This window comes from Morchella importuna, assembly GCF_003444635.1.
Source record: "Morchella importuna strain M04M26 chromosome Unknown Morimp01GS028, whole genome shotgun sequence".
In the NCBI taxonomy this organism is placed as follows: Eukaryota; Fungi; Ascomycota; class Pezizomycetes; order Pezizales; family Morchellaceae; genus Morchella; species Morchella importuna.
In genome coordinates, this window is record NW_025763425.1 from 192174 (window position 1) to 213227 (window position 21054).

At 45.2% G+C, this 21054-nt stretch overlaps 8 protein-coding genes across 8 annotated transcripts; 2 read left to right on the plus strand and 6 right to left on the minus strand.

Annotated features, from left to right (window-relative positions):
• Positions 1-351: 351 nt before the first annotated feature.
• On the minus strand, positions 352-801 carry LAJ45_08162 (uncharacterized protein; the record flags this gene model as incomplete). Its single annotated transcript, XM_046117714.1, has 3 exons — positions 352-404; positions 480-570; positions 655-801. 3 exons carry the CDS (start codon positions 799-801, stop codon positions 352-354), a joined length of 291 nt encoding a protein of 96 aa, XP_045969001.1.
• Positions 802-1887: 1086 nt separating this feature from the next.
• On the minus strand, positions 1888-3015 carry LAJ45_08163 (uncharacterized protein; the record flags this gene model as incomplete). Its single annotated transcript, XM_046117715.1, has 5 exons — positions 1888-2192; positions 2246-2473; positions 2554-2794; positions 2859-2903; positions 2980-3015. The coding sequence occupies 5 exons, from the start codon at positions 3013-3015 to the stop codon at positions 1888-1890; spliced, it is 855 nt and encodes a 284-aa protein (XP_045969002.1).
• A 1814-nt stretch (positions 3016-4829) lies between these two features.
• On the plus strand, positions 4830-6150 carry LAJ45_08164 (uncharacterized protein; the record flags this gene model as incomplete). The annotated part of the gene is made up of 5 exons (XM_046117716.1): positions 4830-5109; positions 5194-5229; positions 5289-5342; positions 5463-5892; positions 5964-6150. The coding sequence occupies 5 exons, from the start codon at positions 4830-4832 to the stop codon at positions 6148-6150; spliced, it is 987 nt and encodes a 328-aa protein (XP_045969003.1).
• A 1006-nt stretch (positions 6151-7156) lies between these two features.
• On the minus strand, positions 7157-8555 carry LAJ45_08165 (uncharacterized protein; the record flags this gene model as incomplete). The annotated part of the gene is made up of 3 exons (XM_046117717.1): positions 7157-7214; positions 7277-7730; positions 7781-8555. 3 exons carry the CDS (start codon positions 8553-8555, stop codon positions 7157-7159), a joined length of 1287 nt encoding a protein of 428 aa, XP_045969004.1.
• A 580-nt stretch (positions 8556-9135) lies between these two features.
• LAJ45_08166 (uncharacterized protein) lies at positions 9136-10484 on the minus strand (the record flags this gene model as incomplete). Its single annotated transcript, XM_046117718.1, has 7 exons — positions 9136-9191; positions 9254-9511; positions 9576-10053; positions 10111-10203; positions 10265-10302; positions 10363-10381; positions 10446-10484. 7 exons carry the CDS (start codon positions 10482-10484, stop codon positions 9136-9138), a joined length of 981 nt encoding a protein of 326 aa, XP_045969005.1.
• A 2261-nt stretch (positions 10485-12745) lies between these two features.
• Positions 12746-13760, minus strand: LAJ45_08167 (uncharacterized protein; the record flags this gene model as incomplete). The annotated part of the gene is made up of 4 exons (XM_046117719.1): positions 12746-13115; positions 13177-13456; positions 13522-13669; positions 13731-13760. 4 exons carry the CDS (start codon positions 13758-13760, stop codon positions 12746-12748), a joined length of 828 nt encoding a protein of 275 aa, XP_045969006.1.
• A 3037-nt stretch (positions 13761-16797) lies between these two features.
• On the plus strand, positions 16798-17696 carry LAJ45_08168 (uncharacterized protein; the record flags this gene model as incomplete). The annotated part of the gene is made up of 8 exons (XM_046117720.1): positions 16798-16878; positions 16932-17024; positions 17094-17159; positions 17253-17296; positions 17355-17361; positions 17427-17454; positions 17516-17591; positions 17663-17696. 8 exons carry the CDS (start codon positions 16798-16800, stop codon positions 17694-17696), a joined length of 429 nt encoding a protein of 142 aa, XP_045969007.1.
• A 994-nt stretch (positions 17697-18690) lies between these two features.
• On the minus strand, positions 18691-21054 carry LAJ45_08169 (uncharacterized protein; the record flags this gene model as incomplete). Its single annotated transcript, XM_046117721.1, has 1 exon — positions 18691-19167. The coding sequence occupies one exon, from the start codon at positions 19165-19167 to the stop codon at positions 18691-18693; it is 477 nt and encodes a 158-aa protein (XP_045969008.1).

A 21054-nucleotide genomic window follows, 5' to 3' on the forward strand; every position in this document is an offset into this window, starting at 1 on the left:
TAAAGTCATGCTCGGTTTATAGATTTTGACTGAACTAAATATCCTTGCTTTTTTAATAAGTGGCCAATTTGGCTATATTTCTTGATACCTACTTTTCTATTCACGCGGTACACAGAATGTGCAAATTATCGAATATATATTGGGTTCTTGGTGAGATCCATGCTTGTATAATCTGTTTTCGTCATGTATCAAAGTTTAAAGAATAAAGTATTCGCAGAAAATATCCTAAAATAGAATGCGCCAGCTTAGAAGCTTCTATTCGATTGATCCATAGCTTTTGTCAATCTACGACGCACCCGATTTTATCTCCCCCAGCTTTCTTACCCCGATCTCGCCCACTAACTACCCCGATTACTGTAAACTTTGTATCAATGATACATTATCGCCTTTTAGAAGTATTTGGCCTAGAAGTTGTGTTAGCTTGCAAGTAGGAAAGTCTCGTATAGGTGTCCTCCTAAAATCCCACAACGGAAACATACCGAGCTCCCTTCTACTTTCCGCCTCCTCTTTTGTTGCTATCTTGACCTCAACCGCGTCGTCGATTACGAGATTCATGAATTCGTCGAAGCCCTATACAGTTAAACATGACATTAGCAATCTGAGTGTAAGATAGCGCGAGGAGCAGCGATTGACAAAAAAAAAAAAAAAACATACTCTAATCTTGCCCTCGATACGAATGCCAAGCTGCTCGTAGAGCCAAATCTGCACAGTCGAGTGCTGTTGCAAGAGCTTGAAGATGAAGTTGATGGGGGGAAGGAGCACCCTTCTACCACCACCACCGCCACCGCCTCGAGACGCCATTTGTATTCCTGGTAGGTAGGGGTGTTGTTTTTGAGGTGTTGGCGGGATGTATGGGGCTTTGGTTCGTTGGTTGTTGGTGGGATAGCAGTTGTAGTGATTGTTGTTCGAGGGATGTCGTTAAAGGTTGCACGGGCCGCCCAAGGGTGGACGTGTTTTACTGGAGTGAGCCTTGGCGGGAATCATGGGAAATGATTCGGTTTACCTAACCACTCAAGGTTGTGGTACAAGAATCAGGATAGGGTTCAACACAAAATTTTGTCTTTCTTTCCTCTTTTCTTTTTTTACGTTTTATACGGCGCACGTCTTCGAAGCTAAGTACATTTTATAGCCCAGATCGTAAAGCTCTTAAGCCCAATAAACCGGAAATGGAGCGAGAAAACGTACCAAAAATATTTTTGGCGTGTTTGGCATAACCACTGATCTCTCTGTTCTCTCTTCTACATAGTGGATCAGGTTTACAAGTTCCGGAAGTCATACATTAGGTGTTGTTAGACGTAGGTACATTTAACCTGTGATCAGGGACCCGTAGCCTTGCTCATGATTCCAATCCCTGCGAATGACCTTAAATACGTCTTGAGGGCTCATTAACTACATGTATACCAATGGTTAAACGCAAAATGCTCGTTTAGAAAACTACTGCACCAAAAACCAGCAGCAGTGCTATCCATGAATTATTCAAGTCTAATCATTAGATCAATTGCAAGTGAAGCGTGGTAACTCCATTATATTACAATTGTCTTTCCCAATTGTAGCCCGGCCCTACACGGTTATTAGTCCTAATTTTCTCTGGCTATGGAATTTTGAAGCCAGCTAAAGGAACCAGAGGAGGAAATTGGGAGTTTGAAGTTTTTTTTAATGTTAGTGGCACTCTAGAATTGGATTCGAGAAACATGGTGTTTTGATATTTGTCATGATATGATACATGTATACAGTCGTTAAAAATAATAGTCCCATGGGAAAAAAAACTAAAGAACACATCCAACCCAATATTCAAATACCAAAACTCCCAGACAACACCAAAGAAAAGCGTCAAAGCGTTGCGCGTATAAGTGTAAACTCCATTTTCACGCCATAACCATCAAGGCACTACATATTTTCGTCTTCGCCGTATTCATACCACCAATCCACCGCATCTTCCCACGATTCAAACTCATCTTGATCACTCCTTGATCGATTGTGCTTTATACGGAATGGATTGATTAAGAATCCAGATGGGAATCTTTTCTCCATACGGATATGTTCCACCTCGCCAAGAGTACTCGATCCTGAGCTGAGAGGTCTTGGAGTAGGACCAAATCTATTTTCTCCTAGTGGTGTTTTCTCTGCTAGTATAGAAGAGGCTTCTCCGCACCACTCGTAGGGGGGAGCGGGCTCGACATTACTTGTAAGTGCTATTCTACTAGATTAGTCATGATGATACAGATGCATGAGGAGAGGATCCTACCATCGGAAGATGTATGTAAGAACAGGGACTTCTTTAAGGACTGGGAGGAATGACATTGCTCTAGTTCTTGTGGTGGCACTACATGGGCTTGGAATTGTTCTCGCGTATAAGTGTGGGTACTTTTGAAGGAACTATCACTATGTCTCCGTGGTTGCCGGCCGACTTCCCATTCATGGCGTTGTGAGTTTCGGGAGTCAATAGTTTGGGAGAAGTTGCTAATTGGTTGTTCTACAGGGGTAGTAATAAATTGAGATTAGTACTGTCTTTACGGAAATTTCCAGAGAGATTGCCTGGATCATAAGACTTACGGTATGAGGAATACGCTATTGCTTTGAATACTTGCGCCACATCCTTTGGGCTGTCGAGAGAAGAAGCCTCAGGTCTATTTAGTTGTTTCTTGATCCTCCTACTAGAAAATGTGAATCTCCGGAACCTTTCCGACCTCGGCGACGACGATCCAAGTCTCGAGTCTGTATCGCTTGAGCCCGAGCTTCTCTGGCTTCCAGGGCCCCGATGTAACGAGGAAGCAAGCTCATTAGTAGAAGGTAACTGTTCACTTTTCGTATAAATAAATGCTCTTGGTGGATTTGAAGCATAAAGAGTGTACGAGTACCAGTGGTCCATGTTGATGTTGATAGTGGTGCGTACGTGCGATTTCCTATGAAAACCGGGCTAGGTCATTTGCTCGGGGCCTGCGATGACCATAGGCGAACAGCAGCGAACACATGGGGTACTTTGATTGAAGGCCCGCGCTGGAGAAGGTCAGGCATCATGGAGGGCATACTTATTCAAAAATTTCTCACGTATAGTAAACGCAAGGCATCAGAGCAACACAAGCGTTCGATCTGACACTAAAGGATGCATGCTAGACACACTCAGGAAGAACTCGGGGTGCTTGCATAGAATGACAGATTACAGATTACAGATGACCGGCCGGCATCGATTAATTCCCAGGGACAGGATTTTGGGGAAGGCACATGAGCAATATTTGGGCAAATCATTTCCAAACCGAACGAAAGAGAGAATTCGTATATTAGGTATTCAGTTTTTCTGACCAATAAGCGTTGTGCCGCGAATAAGAGACGGGAGGTTTTGTCCGGAATATCACAATGAGGTGCGGATACATAGTACCTGCAAGGATTCCCCACTTCTCCGCTTCTTTTGACCCCAACCTCGGCCTCTAAACGATACAGCCCGGGGTAAGCCCGGTGCTGAATCCTTAGCTTGCCAGCTGCCTAAAAGCGAAAACTGAAACGACTATTTATGAGCTCTCAATAAACGAGCTGACGACGCCATGAAATAATGGGAAGTTCGGAATGCTCGAGTTGGAGCGTTTACCAAAAGTATGTCTCCATACATGTAGTATTGAACACTCCCTCCAAAAATCCAACTTAAATAAAAGAAAGACACAAGTTACGTAGGCTGCAGTACCGGCACTTATGTCGCGTAAAAAATCTCTTCTACCGTCAATTCATAGCGATCCTTCGAAGAGCACATTTCTTTGAATTAGGGCTGCAGATCTCGCACACTGCTCTCGATCTTGTCAACCACGAACCTTCATAATATATTTTCGCGACTCCCAGCCGGCAAAAGGGATTTTTGTACTCAAGGTCAGGATAGATTGGTTTAGGTGAGGCCACCGGATAGATGGGATTTTTGAGATGAGGCATATACCCTGTATGTGCTCTACCGCATGCAACCTCCTTTCTTTTCTCTATTTGTGACGAAAAATGATACATGAGAATGCGATGATAACCAAGTCCTTAAATATTGAACATTGCCAAGGAGTTTTTAAGTTTTTTTGAGGTTCGCATGTCAATATACGTTTGATGGATTGAGGTTCCTAGAGCCAATGATATGCGCTAAAGCTTTTGCCGAGTGATCCTGGGAATTTCTTCCGCTATTGCCGGGTTAACGAATTGCATTAAATGATACATTGTGCCCATCCTGTACGTACGCGCGCAGGTGTAAAGTACCTGATCTCACATAACACAGATCTGTATGACGATGATGATATAAAGATCGAGTGATGGGTGGTGCAAAGGTCGGTAGTGAGTCGCGCGCCAGGTGATACCGAGACTGGGCCAGGTTTAGAGTAAGTACATGTACTTGTATCTATTCATTTGAGCAAGTCCATTGTTTGGCGTTTCAAAAGTTACTGGGACATACCTGCACTAATATAGAAAGCAAGCTTTACAGAGTAACGTGGCGTTAGTACCTCGGATCATTCCGAGAAAGATGTACCGAACCAGCCCTATTCGAATATTCCATTTCCTTTCTACATCTAGCGTAGACAAGGTGGCACGACAAAAACATATGCTATATAAAAGTGAAACCAACAGTAGACGTGCGGTGCAATGAGGGACAGGCCGAACAAGCAAACAAGCCAGCCGAATGCAGCAAATATCGGCGCTCACTCGGGGGATATAACTCCTGAGGAAACACTGGAGCATTCGGTATATGCATATCATCGTCCCTTAGAGAAGGATCAGTATATATTAAGCTCTATAGCTCTAATCATTCCTTTCAAGTCCAGCACCATTTCTTGCCAGGCAATTTGAGTTGTAATTGTCTATATCCCAACATGCTTTTCTCTGCCGGTCTTCGCGGCTTCGCGGTATCATGTCTTTTCAGCTTTGTTGCTCAACTTGCAACCGGGGCAACATTCAAAAATCCACTCAAAGAAACCAATGGCAGTGATCCCTTTATGGTATATACTGCTGGTTATTACCATCTTTTGACCACAACATGGACCGATATCGAGATCACTCGAGCGACTACTTTAGAAGGATTAAAGACAGCGACGCCAACCGTTGTTTGGACGGACACAACCTCATCTCGGGCTGGCAATTTCTGGGCACCTGGTTAGTAGCTTATGACCCGACCCTCTATTGTAGTATTACTACATATGTAGTTATGATATTTACTAATAACTGCTTCGGGTTTAGAGGTTCACTGGATTGATAATACTTGGTGGATTTATTGTATGTACACTATAAAGCTATACCTATCGATTTCTCTTCACTTTAACAATTCCCTACAGATACTGCTGGAACTGAGACGTGTTGTGATGGCCAGCGTTTACACGCATTGCAAGGTAACTAACACTTACCCCTATTGAGGAAAACAAAGCAGGAAAAACAAGGAAAACCTAAATACTCGTTCCTCATCGATGGCCTATTTATACACATCAATCTCTAACATCAATTAACTATAGGCGGTACGGACATTCTCGGAACTTACACCTACAAGTCCCAACTCAGCTCTGAGTGGGGCATCGATGGCACCGTCCTCCGCACTACCTCACAGAACTACTTTGTCTGGTCCCGCTTCAGCCCAAACAGCTTGCAGAGCTTGTACATTGCCGAAATGAGCAACCCATATACCATCGGAACGCCATATCTGCTCTCAGAGCCCACGAACTCATGGGAGACCGTAGGAGGTGCCGTCAACGAGGGTCCAGCTGCGCTTTACCATGGTGGAAAGACTTACTTGACCTTCTCGGCCTCGTACTGCTGGACTACTAGCTATCAATTGGGACTTCTCACTTGGAACGGTAGCGGTGACCCATTGCTATCGAGCTCGTGGACAAAAAGCGGACCGGTATTTAGCAGTGCGAATGGTAACCTTGGGCCTGGCCACAACGGGTAAGCTCAACCAGATATTGGCCTTTAGATCTGGGACGGGATCCTTTTGGCTAATACTTCACAATTGATAGATTTTTCACTAGCCCCGATGACGCGGAGATTTGGAACGTGTACCACGCAACTTCGGTTTCAACTGGTGCGTGTGATGGGAATAGATACACAATGGCTCAACCGGTTAACTGGAATTCTGACGGGTCTCCAAATTTTGGGTCACCGGATGCTCTTTCAGCGAGATTGAACGAGCCTTCTGGAGAATAGATTAGGAGTTACATATAATTGTTTGGAAAGTTTTTTGGAGGTTAGATTTAAACGTTTTTTTTTATCGAAAAAAAAAAAGTTCCGAGTGATCAGCCATAGTTTAGATCTAAGACAGGACAAACCCTAACCCATAATTTATCGCTCCAACGGTAGCTTCACCGGCCCCCGGTAGAAAAGCCATGTTCCCAATGAATATTTGTAGTAATAATGATATACCAAGATGAGTTTGTTGGACCGCTCCCGCTATCGGGATAAGCCACTACGGGAAAAGTCAAGACTTTCGTAGTTGGCGTCAGCTGTAAGGAACAGGAATAAGTATTCCAGCAATAGCTTCTTGGTGTTTTGGGGGCGAACTGGATCTTGGTTATATAGACCTAACCTATTCGAAATATATCAGGAAAAGATGGGTATAGGGCGAATAAGTAGGTGCTTCCAAGGCCGATGAGAAGCGAGTTTAATCACAGAAAATCACTCGGGCATTGCCAATACCCAATCATGGCTCACGTCCGGGTCCCAACTGGAAAATCATGGTTCTAGTGTTTCCCCTAGTTCAATTTTCTGAGGTATGTCATCGGGCGGAAACCCGTCAGTCACTCATGTAATAATACTAAGGGTTTGTCTGAGCTGAGGGGTACATCATGGCGATTATTGGTGTTCTATGGAGAACATTTGAAAAAACCATCACCTTAAAGACTGATATATAATTCAGGATTCGAAATGGTTATAGTGCCTATCAAATTTTGCCTGGAAATCATAGATCTTATAATCCATCAATCTCCATGGTAGACCTACGTTTCATCGTATTTAGAAGAATGTCATCTCAAAAGGTCATTATACATAAAGCTTAGATATCGGAAAGCGGCATAGGCAACGCTAGATCCATGTAATGTTAAAGCACCAGCAACACCTAGTAGAAAGAAAAAGAAAATGCTAGAGAAGAAACACAACCAATCACTTTTATAGTAATAGGGATTGTAAACATAATCATACGCATAAGTCCAGATAACTATTCCCATTGCCGTCTGATAACCGGTCTCGCCGGATCCCACGGTCCATGGATTTCACTAACGCACACAACAAGTTAGCATGTAGAAATTTATCTAAAGCGCAACTATAAAACCCATACTTCTTATACTTCTGCAGCCCAATCAGCCACCATCCGCACCCACCCATTCCACCAATAACACCACACACCCAAACGACCGACCATCCCCACCCCACAACAGCACCGAGCCCTCCCGCCGCGCCCAGCACAAGCACGACTGTCAATAGCACGTGGAGATTCCAGCTCACATGCTTTAGATACCGCCTGAAGACGGGGAACAGCCCAAATACTTGTATGCTGAATAGGATTAAAGAGAAGACGTGCGTGGTGTCCGGAAGGCGCGATGCAAGCACTACAGAGCTCGTAATAGCAGCATTAGTGGGTAATGATGCCGGGAATTTGACTTCAACACCGGACCCGTAGTCGAATCCGAGACAGTTTGCGAGGAAGAGCCATGTCGCGATGGCCCAGATGCTGTCGACGCTTATAGTGGTTGTCAAACTGCGGAGTATGGGGGAGAGGCCGAGTAACGTAACTATTTCGAGTCAGTATCTAGAATATATGGAGGTCTATGTGTAAACTTGCAATATATCAAGGCGGCCGATTTCGCAGTTGTGAGTCGTCGAGCCCGCTGCGCATGTTTCATGTGTGCTTTGTCGACCTCAGGACTCACTTCTGGAGGTGCCTTTTTGATCGGGGATCCGCTCTCGCCGCTGGTGCTGGCCGGGTATGGCGGGAAATAGCTCCCCGCCGCGCCTGACGCACCATTACCGGACGGCGTGCGCGAATGGAGTCCTCCCGTCATACCTCCAACTAGATTCCCGGATGGGGTTCTCGAGTGTGGTGCCGCGCCCAGCCCAGCCAGCTGGCGCATATCCGTCGCGGCCTCCCTCTTCTCGTAGCCCATATCCCATATCGCCCATCCCGCGACTGTCAGCGCCGAGGACGCAACTGCAACCGCAACGGGGGACACACGCTCCGCCGATATGGCGATGAAGGACGTGACAAAGATGACGACAGAAGAGAGGTGCTGCACGATCACCGTGGAGTCGGCGACGAGAGAGTAAAAGTCGTAAGGGTGGACATTGATGTTTCGCTGTAACTGGGAGAGAAAGGTAGGATCCACCCAGTTGTCGGGGTAGTCTTGCTTGACCCAGAGGAGCTTGCGCCAGGGCTTTCGTTTGCGGGAAGTGCTTCTGCGCGGGTTGGGGGAGGGGTGACGAGCGGGTTGGCTGCTGGGCTGGGTAGGGGGCCAGGGCTGGGGGGGTGGAGTTGTGAGAAGAGGTGGCGGAGAGGGACGGTGCACTGTTGTCGGCGAGGGCATGTGGAGTTGCGGAGGGGGAGGCGGTGGTGGCGGCATTGTGAGTTATTGGATTCCTTGAGGGTTTCGACGTTGAAATTTATCTAAATTGTACATACGTGACAGATGACGTCGCGACGGAATCGTCCGTTTAGGGGTCCCAAGTAAGGGGCTCGATAGACCCTTGCTGGAATGGGCCAATGATTGACAGACGTCACACTCAGAAAAGTCTTAGGTGCAAAAATAAGTCATGTAGTTTTCATCGTATTAGAACTTCTCATGTTCAACGCGCATATAGTTACGCATCAAGGGTAAAATTTATAATAAGCTACTACAACCGCACCGAATCACCAAATGAAAGTGTCAAGAGCGCAATATAACGACGGACAATTCCGATGAATGGCATATAAAAACTCCAAAGCAGATTAACATCAATCAAATCATCAATCAAAAGCCACTACATTTGCCTAAATTCAATGGGTGCAAGCAGACGCAAAACGCATAGCGAAAGCAAGTAATGATAATGACGAAAAATCAAGAACAAGCATATATTTTTATAATTTTTTTTTGTTCCTTCGAAATTCCCTTCACCAGGAAGACCTATTTCTATCATATTTTCGTACAAACAAGATCAACTAACTTACGATGAAGCGTTGATCTTTTCGGCGAGGATTTTCCTCAAGGTAACGGCATCGGCTGTGTAACCAATTAGTATTCACAATCCTGGGGCGATTAAAGGTAGATGAATTCCTACTCACCGGCAAATGCCCTGATACCTTGGCTCAGCTTCTCAGTGGCCATCTGGTCCTCGTTCAAGAACCACCTGAACTCAGGCTCGTTATCAATGTAAGACTCCTTCTTGATGTCGAGGTTAACGGCATCCTCTGCCGAGAGCTTCTTGGGCACAGCTGCCTGGCTGTTGTAGAGCTCCTCAAGAAGGCCGGGGGAGATGGTGAGGTAGTCGCATCCGCAGAGCTCAGTGATCTCACCGGTGTTACGGAAAGAGGCACCCATGACTGATTCGCTAAATAAGCAACTGGAACAATTGTATCACTTAAAAAGAAGACACTCAATACGAACCAATGGTCTTGTAGCCGTGCTTCTTGTAGTAGTTGAAAATGCTCTGGACAGACTTGACACCAGGGTCTTCCTCGGCAGTGTAAGTCTTTCCAGTAGCGGCCTTGTGCCAGTCCAAGATACGTCCAACGAAGGGCGAGATCAGGAAAGCACCAGCCTCAGCGGCAGCAATGGCCTGGACAAGCGAGAACATGAGAGTCAAGTTGCAGTTGATGCCGTGCTTGCTCTGGAGTTCTCTGGCGGCCTGGATACCCTCCCAGGTTGAAGCGAGCTTAATGAGAACACGCTCCTTCGGGATACCAACTGACTTGTACAGGTCAATGATGTGGAGGGCCTTATCGATGGAGGCCTGCTTGTCGAATGAGAGGCGAGCATCAACCTCAGTGGAAACCTTTCCGGGAACAATGGCGAGGATCTCCTTGCCGAACTCAACCAAGAGACGGTCAAGGGTGGCGTCCACCTTCTCGTCGAGGGAGTCGCCCTAAGGGGTATGTTAGATGAGAGTGAGTTAGAGCAGGGTTTATGGTTATGTATGTACCTTGGCCTTACCGTACTCGACGGCGGCATCGATCAGTTTGGAGTATTCAGGCTTCTTTGCGGCGGCAAGAATGAGAGAGGGGTTGGTAGTAGCCTATCAATTCGAGTATTAGGATATGAGCAGGCTTGAGAGTATATCTATGCTGGAAACTTACATCTTGAGGCTTGTACTTAGCAATGCTGGCGAAGTCACCTTGAGCAATTGGTTAGTATCAATACTATAACGACGATAGTCTCAATATCATTGGCATACCAGAATCGCAAACGACAGTCTAAGGAAAAACTTGCGGTTAGCCATGTAGGTTCCAACGCAATAAGGTTTAGAATTTAACATACAGTGCCGGCCGCCTTAAGCTGATCGAGAGCGGAAGTCATTATGTGATATATTCTGAATTGTGAAGGTGTCAAATAGAAAATGAATAGCAAATAATGATGACGATGTCGGAGAAAGCTGGTGAGATGGAAAGTAGAAAGGAGAAGAGGAGAGAGGGGGATGGGCAATGCTTTTTACGTAGATGCCGCTGTCGCTAGGTTCTGGGTTTTGGTCGTGGCGGAGCAGCGAAATTTACCAACCCAAACTTAGTTGAGGTGGGGGAGCTCATGGTGGGGCGGGTATTACTTTACTTGCAGTGAGGGGTTAACCTTTTACTCTTCACCTACAGGCTACAGGTTATGTGCCTCCATGATGTACCTAGCTTCAATACTACCTTATGCTCTACTGCTCTAGAAAGCAAACCCTTCCGGGGAGGAGAATTAATTGATCACCATGGGCAGGCAGGTTTCCTTTCCCTGCTTTCTTCCTCGCCGCCTTCTCGAACAAGCAGCCACACCCATGTTTCGTCATGGTTTTGCCTGTGTTGTGAACTAAAAAATATCGTGAACGTCTGACACCCAACCATAAGCAAACAAAACAAAAAATTCTTTCATAACGTATGCCCAACTACGTAATACCCTTTTCCTTCTTTGCCCGCAGCCGCCGCCTCTACAAAAAAAAAAAAAAAAAAAACCGGTACTCGGGGATATCGATAACGAGTTTGTCAATTATTTTTACTTTTCCGCAATTCCTCGGAGGTTTGGCGCCGGAGGCGGACAGGGAATTTAGCCTGATTTTAGATCTAGTCACCAGCAAACAATTCCACACCAGGCGGGCTCTCGGCATCGAACGTTGCGGAATTCTTTGTTTCACCGAGAGACGAGGTCCGGGTAAGTAGCTTCGCGGGGCAGCCGGTCAAGCTGATCATTTGCATTGCTTGAGGTTTTGGACCGGCCTCTGATATATCAGGCAGAAAGGAACAACATTCTTCTCCTCTTTATCATGCAATTGTAGGTGCATGTACATACGATGGGCGATTCTCCGGGATTCCCGCGGCGTTGTGCTCCCACGTACTTCTACGGTTTTGTACCCGTTTAGAGTAGATATATTATAGAGCTCGAAGACGACGAGTTTCTTTTATTCCATCCCATTGCTCATCTCGCTCGATCTATTTTTTCTTTTTTAAGGAAGCTATGCTGAAGTGGGGGTACGTGCATACCGTAAGGCTAGCACCTTATTAGGAAAGCGGGGGGGGGGGGGGGGACGAACCGCAAATGAGGACTTGAGGGTATCGTGAACAATCGACAAGACTAATTCCCTCATCGATTAGAATTACGCCGAGATGGTTGGGGACATTGGACCAGAGCTTTCTATGACATTGTGCTGAGCACCCTGAGCTGCTGCTGTTTGAGAGCGGTCTCGATGACGATCCTTGATAATGCAATAGATGCGAACAGGCACTATTCGAAGATGCCACTGTTCAGCCAGGCATATACACGTGCCTGCTTGCATGTTACTGAGACGTCAAGCTTCACATCTTATTTTACCAAACATCTCTATGGCAGATGTAGACAAAGAAATTAGAAAGATGGGTTCTGGCTATTCGTAAAACGGATAAACATTCTCCCGAACTGCTATTACATAAACCTCAAGGGGTCCTGGATCATCACTACAAGCTCTCGAATACTAGAACCACACACTCCAACGAATACATTAACCCAACCAACCTAACATATCGTTGTATTTAGAGGCAGTGGCTGAATATTTGTCCTGGGAGTAGGTCAACTATATACCTATTTAGCATCCTTCGGAACCAGGCAAGTGGCTTGGAGACCTCGACATGCACTTAAGAGTTTATTATCTATTATCCGCTTCAACATTTGTGATGGGAATTGGTTAAAAAAAAAACCGGGCAACCCTCGATTACAAGAGCGCTACACAGCTTAAGGCACTAAATTAAATGCCGACAACACATCCAACGATTTACAATGAACATGATCTTTAGTCTTAGGCCCATTCCCCAGTTCTTTAAGAGCTCTTTAGTTTTGGTAAAGCTTCATAGTAGGCTCGATTCACGTGATCATCCCCTTGAACCTGAATTTTACTAGATTCCTTCCTATCTAGTGGACCAATGGCCAGCCAAGATGTATCAAGGTATACTGCTTCTACCCAATAATTGGGTAACTCAAGGAAATTCACAAAATTCACCAACGCCGATGATAAAACTCACAATAGAGTGGAATGTCATAATGAGCCCCTCAACAAGCGCTTGATTTATTGATAGGGAATCTGGTAAATCAAATCATGCAGTATCGTTTATCATCTAAACGGTCTGCGCTCCGTAGCCCCTGATGCCCTCGGCGAACTTCCAGCTCTGGTTCTCCAAAGTGATATCCTTCTTCCACTCGACATGTACCTTCTCCTTCCCTTCACCGCTCAAAGGAACCTGTTCCACGCCCTCTCCGGTGATGACAGCCATCGAATATTTGTTCAATGACCTGGCATCACGGTAGAACAATACCTTCATGCACTCCTCAATAGTTTCGATCGCCTTCTCCTTCGTGAGGCTCTTAACAGCATTTTCGTCGGGGCATACACGGCGAAGAAGCGGAACCGCAAGATGCGCACCAAACCCGGTAGCAAGCGCAGGAGAAGAGAAGGTAGTGCCGAGAAGATCAGCAGATGCAAGGAACCTAACCACAGTTAACTAAAAAAAATACCTTCTACACTTCAAATAGCGCGGGGTAAACTCACGGTTTCCCATCATCCCACCCCGCCACAAGGATCGTGTTCCAGAGAGGATCAAATTTGCAACGGCGATGGTACAATACCCGACTCAGGTACCTGTATATGTGGCTCGCACGAAGGCTGTGTCCATCGTTCTGGTACTCCTCCTTGATGATCAGCGAGTCTAAAAGCTTCTCGTACAGGTGCTGCATGTCCGATATGTCACCGCCGGCACCAACGACTGTATGTGTCCCGACCTGCTTCAGACGCTCAACGTCGGTGAAACGCGCGAGGGAGCCATAGGAAGCTAACAAACGAGGCAGATTAGCATGGGGGAGGCATAGCTGATAACTAGATGGGAGTCAGGAATACCGAGATTATCAGCAGCGATTACGACCCCGCCATTGAACTTGAGTGCGATTACACTAGTACCGGTGACGATCGGCTGTTGAGTGTGCTGCATCGGATGAGAGCCTTGCAGATAGGAGTGATCATAGGCACCGTAGACATCGTTTCTGGGCTTGAGAGGTTGGATATGTCAGTTAGGGTGTTGCGGCGGAAATGGTGAGGGATAAGCGTACTCTACCCCAGACTTCGGGAAGGTGATTCATTGTAGGTGATGTGAGGAGCTAGCACCGGTATGTATGTAGCTCAAGGAGAGTATGGGGAAGAGCTCGATGATGGTGATGGATGAATGATGATGGATGGTTGACAATCCAGGATAGTCTGTGGTTGTTGAAGTTCAAGCAACTTGGAGCTCGCGGGGACCTTTCTGCATTGGGCTTGGCAGAGATTATGTACTCAGGTGTAAGGGTAAGTTGGCCCACCCGGGGCTTATATCAACCATATGCCCCAAGGAACTCCAGAGACCAAATTTTGCCCTCAGTTTTATTGATATCTGCTGAAATTTAACTCTACATAGACAAATGTGTGTCCAAATACAATATAGAGTAGGTGCTGATAAATAAAATATTTTATATATTTTATGGATTTTTTGATGGGGATTTGGCAATAGTTCTGATGACCTTTTCCCCCATTCAAGATATAAATTCTTGGCAGATCTTATTGGCTCCAGCCTGTTGCACCCACATATCCTTAACCAATCTCCGTTGAGTTCTGATCACTTTGGTGCACACCCGAGTACATAGCAACAAAACCCTAACCCATACAGCTATGTGAGAGTGATGGCCTATGATTGGTAAACTTTACGACGCGCGCAAACCTTATCTACATGTAATTATAAATGGCCTAATTTATAGGTGGAGGGCTTCCATACCATAAGGCTACTCTTGAAGACTCGGATACCATGGAATCTGGATTTCAACTATTTGCAGTGTTACATAACCTGGCAGCCCGCAAGTTAAACAAAGTTGAACTTGACAAAAAGCCCCGTTGCAGTATGGGAAGACTCTCATCATTTATTTTGTATACCAGTTCTGGACGCATTTTTGAAAGCACTGAAAGCTGAAAATACATGTGATTGTCTATTAGAAGGCCTCCTTTGGGGGGCAACGGCGGTTTAGATCATGGACCTTTTGCGGAGTAGCGCTTAATGCTACCGGTGTCCAAGATTTCAAGTCATTTTCATCAAAAATCATGGTATAGGAGCCCTAAGTTCCTAAATTATGGAGTATAAACCCCCCTTAGATGCTTGAATTAAAAGCGGTGAAATCACACTCGATTGCTAACAAATCAGAAGGACGGCCGCGGGCACGAGACATGAGGCGGTGACTCCATTCATGTGCCAAATATAAGGAATTGTTCTATCTAATTTCATTTACATTAATTAGCAGCGATATGAGATTACGATATTTGATGAGACTACATGTAAAGACCCACTTTCTGAGCTTCAGAATATTTCGAACTCTAACCTGATGTTTAGTCCTAGATATTTCCTATCAGCGCATTTTGAAAAAGTATATCTAAAAGGGATTGGGGGAAACAGTTTGATTTTTCACTTTCTATAGTCATAGGATAACCAGCCGACCTTATATATATATAAGGTTGTCGACGTTAAATTGCCATAACTTGGATGGGGTTATATGATTGGGTGCGGGAGAATCAAATGCACTGTAAATGTAGCTGAAACTGATGAGACCACGTAGCTCGAGTTTTGAACTAACCTCCGCCCCGAAAATTGCTTTGCTACAGATATTCCAGGCCGTTGAGGTGGGTGTAAAACGTGTTGAAGAGTTAACTATTGTTTCCTTAATTAATGATCCACACGCTCTCCAAATTGAGCAGCTTATATCAATATTATATGAAACTCTGATCAGCTGATTGACAATAGTTACATGATATTCATATCTACAAAATATGCGCAAAAGGTCTTAGGGTGCGATTATTGATCCAGCAGTGGTTGGTGGATACGTATACATGTAGTACACGTGTATAAATCTCCCACAGTCAGTGCAATGCATATGGGAATGAACACTTAATGTATACATATCTCAGCGGCCAGGAGGTCTTCTTTGCCAAGAACTTCTCAACAGGACGGTTGGCTAGCTTCTAATCCAAGAAACCGGCCCATCTGCATGCAACTACCCTACTCTATGTACTAAAACCACCTCATTTTTTTTCTTTTTCTAAAGTCCTAACGCGTACGTGAGCAAATATTTGCGCAAGTTATTTTCGTAGGGTCACAATCGCAAAGAAAAATGTCTCGAGTCTTGGGGATATGTAAATACGAATCATATCATTCAAGTCAAGATAGGCCGGGAGATTTAGTGGCAACCAGTTTAAAATAGATACGTATATATGTATATATGGTGCGCCCACTCCTAAAGGTGACAAAAATCGGGCGAAAAGTCAAAGGCTTATAACTTTGCCAAAAAAGAGATTTAAAAAAATCGGTAAATAAAAAGTGTAGTACTAGTGATGAACTTTAGCTTTTACTTCCAGATTTTTGATATCTACTTTAGTTAAAAAGTTATAAGAGTTTGAAGTTGCGGATTTTTGTATGTAAAAGGCGCCAAGACTGAGCAAAGTGGAACAGTATTATACCCATTTATACCTCCTCAAAAGTGAATTGCGGCAGGAATGCAGCAAAGTGGCTAGGAATAAGCCCTCTCATTGGCCTTGGAGTTCATCTTGCAGCCACGATTGTTCCACTTCCAGATACCGCCGTGTCACCTTTAAGAGTGTGCGTACCATATCTGAATTCTGAATATGTGTAGATTTTCGGGGCCGGATATCATTTGGAAGGCAAGTACTTGGTCTTTTCTCTCTCTACTGGACCTAACTCCCACTTCGTGAAACTCTTTTCGCTGTGAGGTCGCAGTTTGTGATTCCTCTTCTGGCTATGTTCTAACAAGTTTGCATCTAGATCACTGACTATTAGGGTGTCGCCATGGGCCTAACATGTTGTGATTACCGGAAACATATATGAGAGGCATAGGTCACATATTCCCATAATAATTAAAGCCGCTAGAATGCAAAAAACTATGCATAAATAAAAACCTTCTCATCAAGATCTAGCTCAGCTCAGTATCCAAACTTCACTGGTGTGGCATACATAGCTCAGGATAAAGACTATAAATACCCCAACTTCCTGGCCCTTCTGTATACTATATACTTTAACGCATCTCTCGGAACATCACCGTCGATCTTCCCCGATCCCATATACTTCTTACTCCCTAAGCTGTCACAATGGACCACAGCACCATGAGTACTCACTCTATGAGCTCAAATTCAACCTCAACACCCACACCAGCAACTTGCAAGATATCCGTATGATATACCCCCCGGTAACTCGTAAACACAACTAACCAAGGCCTCTCCAGATGCTTTGGAACTGGTACACAATTGATTCCTGCTTCATTTCCCGTTCGTGGCACGTTAGAAGTACTGCCATGTTTGCCGGCTCCTGCATCGGTGTGAGTAAAGGTTAATAAAGGGGATCGGGATTTACTTATCACTAACACAGTCCATGACCACCACTCTAGGTTTTCCTCCTTGTATTACTCCTAGAATTTCTCCGTCGCGCTCAGCGCGAATATGACCGCTACATTGTCCGCTCAGGAACCTCTAAGATATCGAGTATACCATCGGAGGGAGGGTTGGGTTGCATTACGCCACTGAGTTATAGGCCAACAATATTTCAGCAGGCAATTAGGGCGGGGATTTATATGCTTCAATTCGGTCTTGCGTGAGTCGGAATCCTCATTCCTACTACTACCACTTTCCTTTACTGACTGATGATATAGCTACTTTGTATTTTGCACCCCTTCCAATTAATTAACATCATTCAGAGTAACGTGCTAATATTATATTGGTAGATAATGTTATTGGCTATGTATTATAACGGTACTGATACCAGCACCTCTCAATACAAATCTATGGCTAATATAACGATTTTGATATATAGGTTATTTTATTATTTGTATGCTGCTTGGCGCATTTTCTGGCCACTTCTTGTTCGGGTATGATAATATCACTATTGGGTCCGTAATAACCTTCTCCAAAGTATTATCACAAAATAGTGGCTAATCCCTATGAGAATAATGGTCAATAGAGGTGGAAATGAGAGCGAGACTGCATGCTGTTAACCGTATTCATACTTTATTCTATTATAGCGTCCTTGATAGCCCTTCTTTATATCATCTTACCTCCAACCACCCAATCTGTATTGATCAGTACCCATCCTCACGTTGAATCAAATTGTATGTGGAGTTGGACATTTTGCTTTGGTTAATCATGAAATGCATCACGTATGTGTCTACATAGGTGTGGTTTGAAGCAAGTATATGTATCTACATGTTCTTGGGCCCCATTCTTCAGATCTGGCCCTTAGTTGTTGAATTTGAACTGCATGTATATGTAGATCTAATGGAGACATGAGAGGAGCGGACAGGATGATAGCGCGGAAGAGGAAAGAAGAGAACTGGGATACGGGTGGGGGACATTGAAAGACGCCAGAGACGAGGAATAGTTCAGGACTTTCTACTTTCTACTTTTCATATATTTCCTATGTCAGGCAAACGCGAGAGATGGTGGAGGAGATCGGGTAGTTCAGGGGATATTGCCATAACTGTAAGGTTGCATGCAATTAATGAATTAAAAAACAAAAAACAAAAAAACATGTAGATCTAGTAGTATTACTCACAGCCAATCATCTCACAAGTTCATAACAATATCAGCGAGTGATCAACCGTGAAACACTAACTTGACAATAAGATAGGAGATTTACTTTCAACCCCCAACCTATTTTATTTATACAAGAGCAATTGAAATTTAAAACCCCAGCTCCGGCCGGCCTTATATCTATAATGCTCCTTTACCCACCAATCTAACCCGGTATATACATGCAAAAGAAAATGATATACTCCGCTCATCCAATATGCCCTATTTACATACATGCACACTATTCACTACTCGTGCACAGGACAAATACCACTACAATGTACAACATATATAAATCAAACAAAAACAGTGAGGAAAAAAAAACCCATGAAGACAATCCCCCCCAACCCCAGCTAGTTATGAACAGATAGATATAAACATCAAATAAAAGCAGTACAGCAACCAATCAAATGTTTTTCGCTAGTATTGACGACGCCCTCCCCCCTGCGTATCTCTCTTCTTCAATACGATCTTCGGCTTCCCCTCTAGTCCTTCAAAGAACTGCAGAATCTCCCGTGCCTTGTCGTCTGCCTCGCGCTCCTTCAGCGCCTCCCGATGCTTTACACATCGCACAACAAGCCACGATATGAAGGCTTCGTCTTCTTGACTTTCGGAAACCTCTTTGGCTCGCCGGAGATATCGCATGAATAGCCTATCGGGCATTTCCTGCTCTGCCTCCATCGTTTCCACAACCCATCTCATTCCCTTGAGATCTCTGATCAGGGTGTATGCATGCAGTAATGTTGTCAGTCCTACAACATTCCACTTTGAGCCCCATTGCGAGGTACTAATTTTATTCATCAGAAATATAGCGCCGTGGGGGTCACCGGATGTCGCAAGTTTCCATGCAGTCTTGACAAAGATATAGTGATTGATTGGTAGACAATGTGAGCTCATGAAACTGTAGGAGGCATGGAGTTGCTGCAAGACGGTATTCAATTGTTCTGGTGAGGAGGAGGGCGAGGAGGAATGGAAACTCTCTGATGACAGTATGCTTAGTACAATATCATTGATACGGGCACCGCGCTTATGAGCGATGTATAGAAGGCGGGAGACGTTATCGTGTTCGGGTGGTGGAAGTCGAAAAGCGGCACGAACGGCGGAAGTAGTGAGGAATTCTGTGGGTTTTAAGCCTTGGGCTAATATGTCGGTGAAGATACAGATTGCATCATGTGGGCGGCCTGCGTTAGTTGCTGACTCCATTTCCTTTATTTCTGGCAAGAAGATGTCGTCATCTAACCGTGGAGACGTACGACGGAGGTTTGCTCGGCGCTCGTAGGCGAGGGAATCTTTGAACATGGAGTCAAGGAGCATCATTTTGGTCATGGTGTTGACAAGATCTGGGTTTATGTCGAGGACGGCGTTATAGATACGGCGGAGAACATATGGTTGAGTTTTGGTTTTTCGGAGCTCATGAAATAGGATATTGAAGGTAACTACATCTGGGAGGTGCCCGGCTGATCTCATACGCTTTAACCATCGATGTTTGGCTTCTTCATCTTTGGCGCGGCAGGAGGCATGAATCAAGATGTTGTATGAATACCGGTCTGGGACTATGTCGAAGGATAGCATTGATTCGAAGAAACGCTCAACCAAAGGCAAATCGGCCGCACGGGCATATGAGTGTAAAAGGGTGTTGAAGGCCTTAACCGTCAGCTTGATATTATAGTCCTTCATCCGCTGCATCGTTTTCGCAACGGCATCCCAGTCTCCGGCCTTAGATTGTGTGCTGAGAAACAGAACAAAGGTTTCGAGATTGTATCCCAGCCCCTTTTCTACCATCTCGTCCGCGTATTTTTTTGCAAGGTCGTACTGGCTGCAATCCAATGCCGTCTTGATCATGGTATTATAGATTGGGGAGTGTGGGCTTAGGTGGGTAGTTTTCATCCACTCAAATACCCTCGTCATCTCCGGCAAACTATCGGTGATTGCCCTCACCCCGTACATCAGTAACTGAAAAGAATGGCGCGTAACAGGTCCACGCAATTCCATAACAACCTTCAATAAATTCTCCGCTTCGCTCAATTGCCCCATGGCAATAAAGTTTCTTAGGATGATGTTAATCGTCACATAGTTGGGTTTGACAGATCCTTGGTATTTCCTATATACCTCAATTAACTTGCTCGGTCGATTATTTAACAGGTACGCCTCCATGCAGAGGTTCAGACAAGCGGTATCGATCGATTTCGGGTCGGTGGCAGCCATTAGATTGAATATATGGGGTGTCCCTCGTGATCGTCGGTTCCGATTGAAGGCCTTCATCAAAGTTATCCCCAGTTTTTGTACATCTTTCTCATCCGCGCGCTTCTCCTTTGCATCAATCCATTTGTTCACAACCTCGTTCAATCGCTTCTGGTTGATGAGCCGAGAGCTGTCGAAGGCCCATGCCGTAGGACTGTATATTTTCTTCTTTCTCCTAAATTTGATCCTCGCCTTCTTCCACCTCGTCTTCTTCCACCTCGCATTCCACAGTTTTGTCTGGTTCGGTGCAGATGCCGAATCCCGCAGAAGAACCCGCTCAGCCGGAGGCACCGGTGGATACTGGTGAGGAATCACCACGGTATTCTCTGGTCCTCTCGCTTCTCCCACAGCCCCCAATGCCCCACCGTGAAAGCCTCGTTGCTGTCTGAAGAGCCCCCTTCCTCCCCAGGGGTGATGATGATGGACTCGAGCACAATTGGCCGCCATGGTGGGGCGGTAGTCGTAGGGCCTGGGGAACAGGATTTGACGTAAATAACGGAGGGCGCTCTGGGAGGGCGCTATGGCGTGCAATGGAGCTCTCAT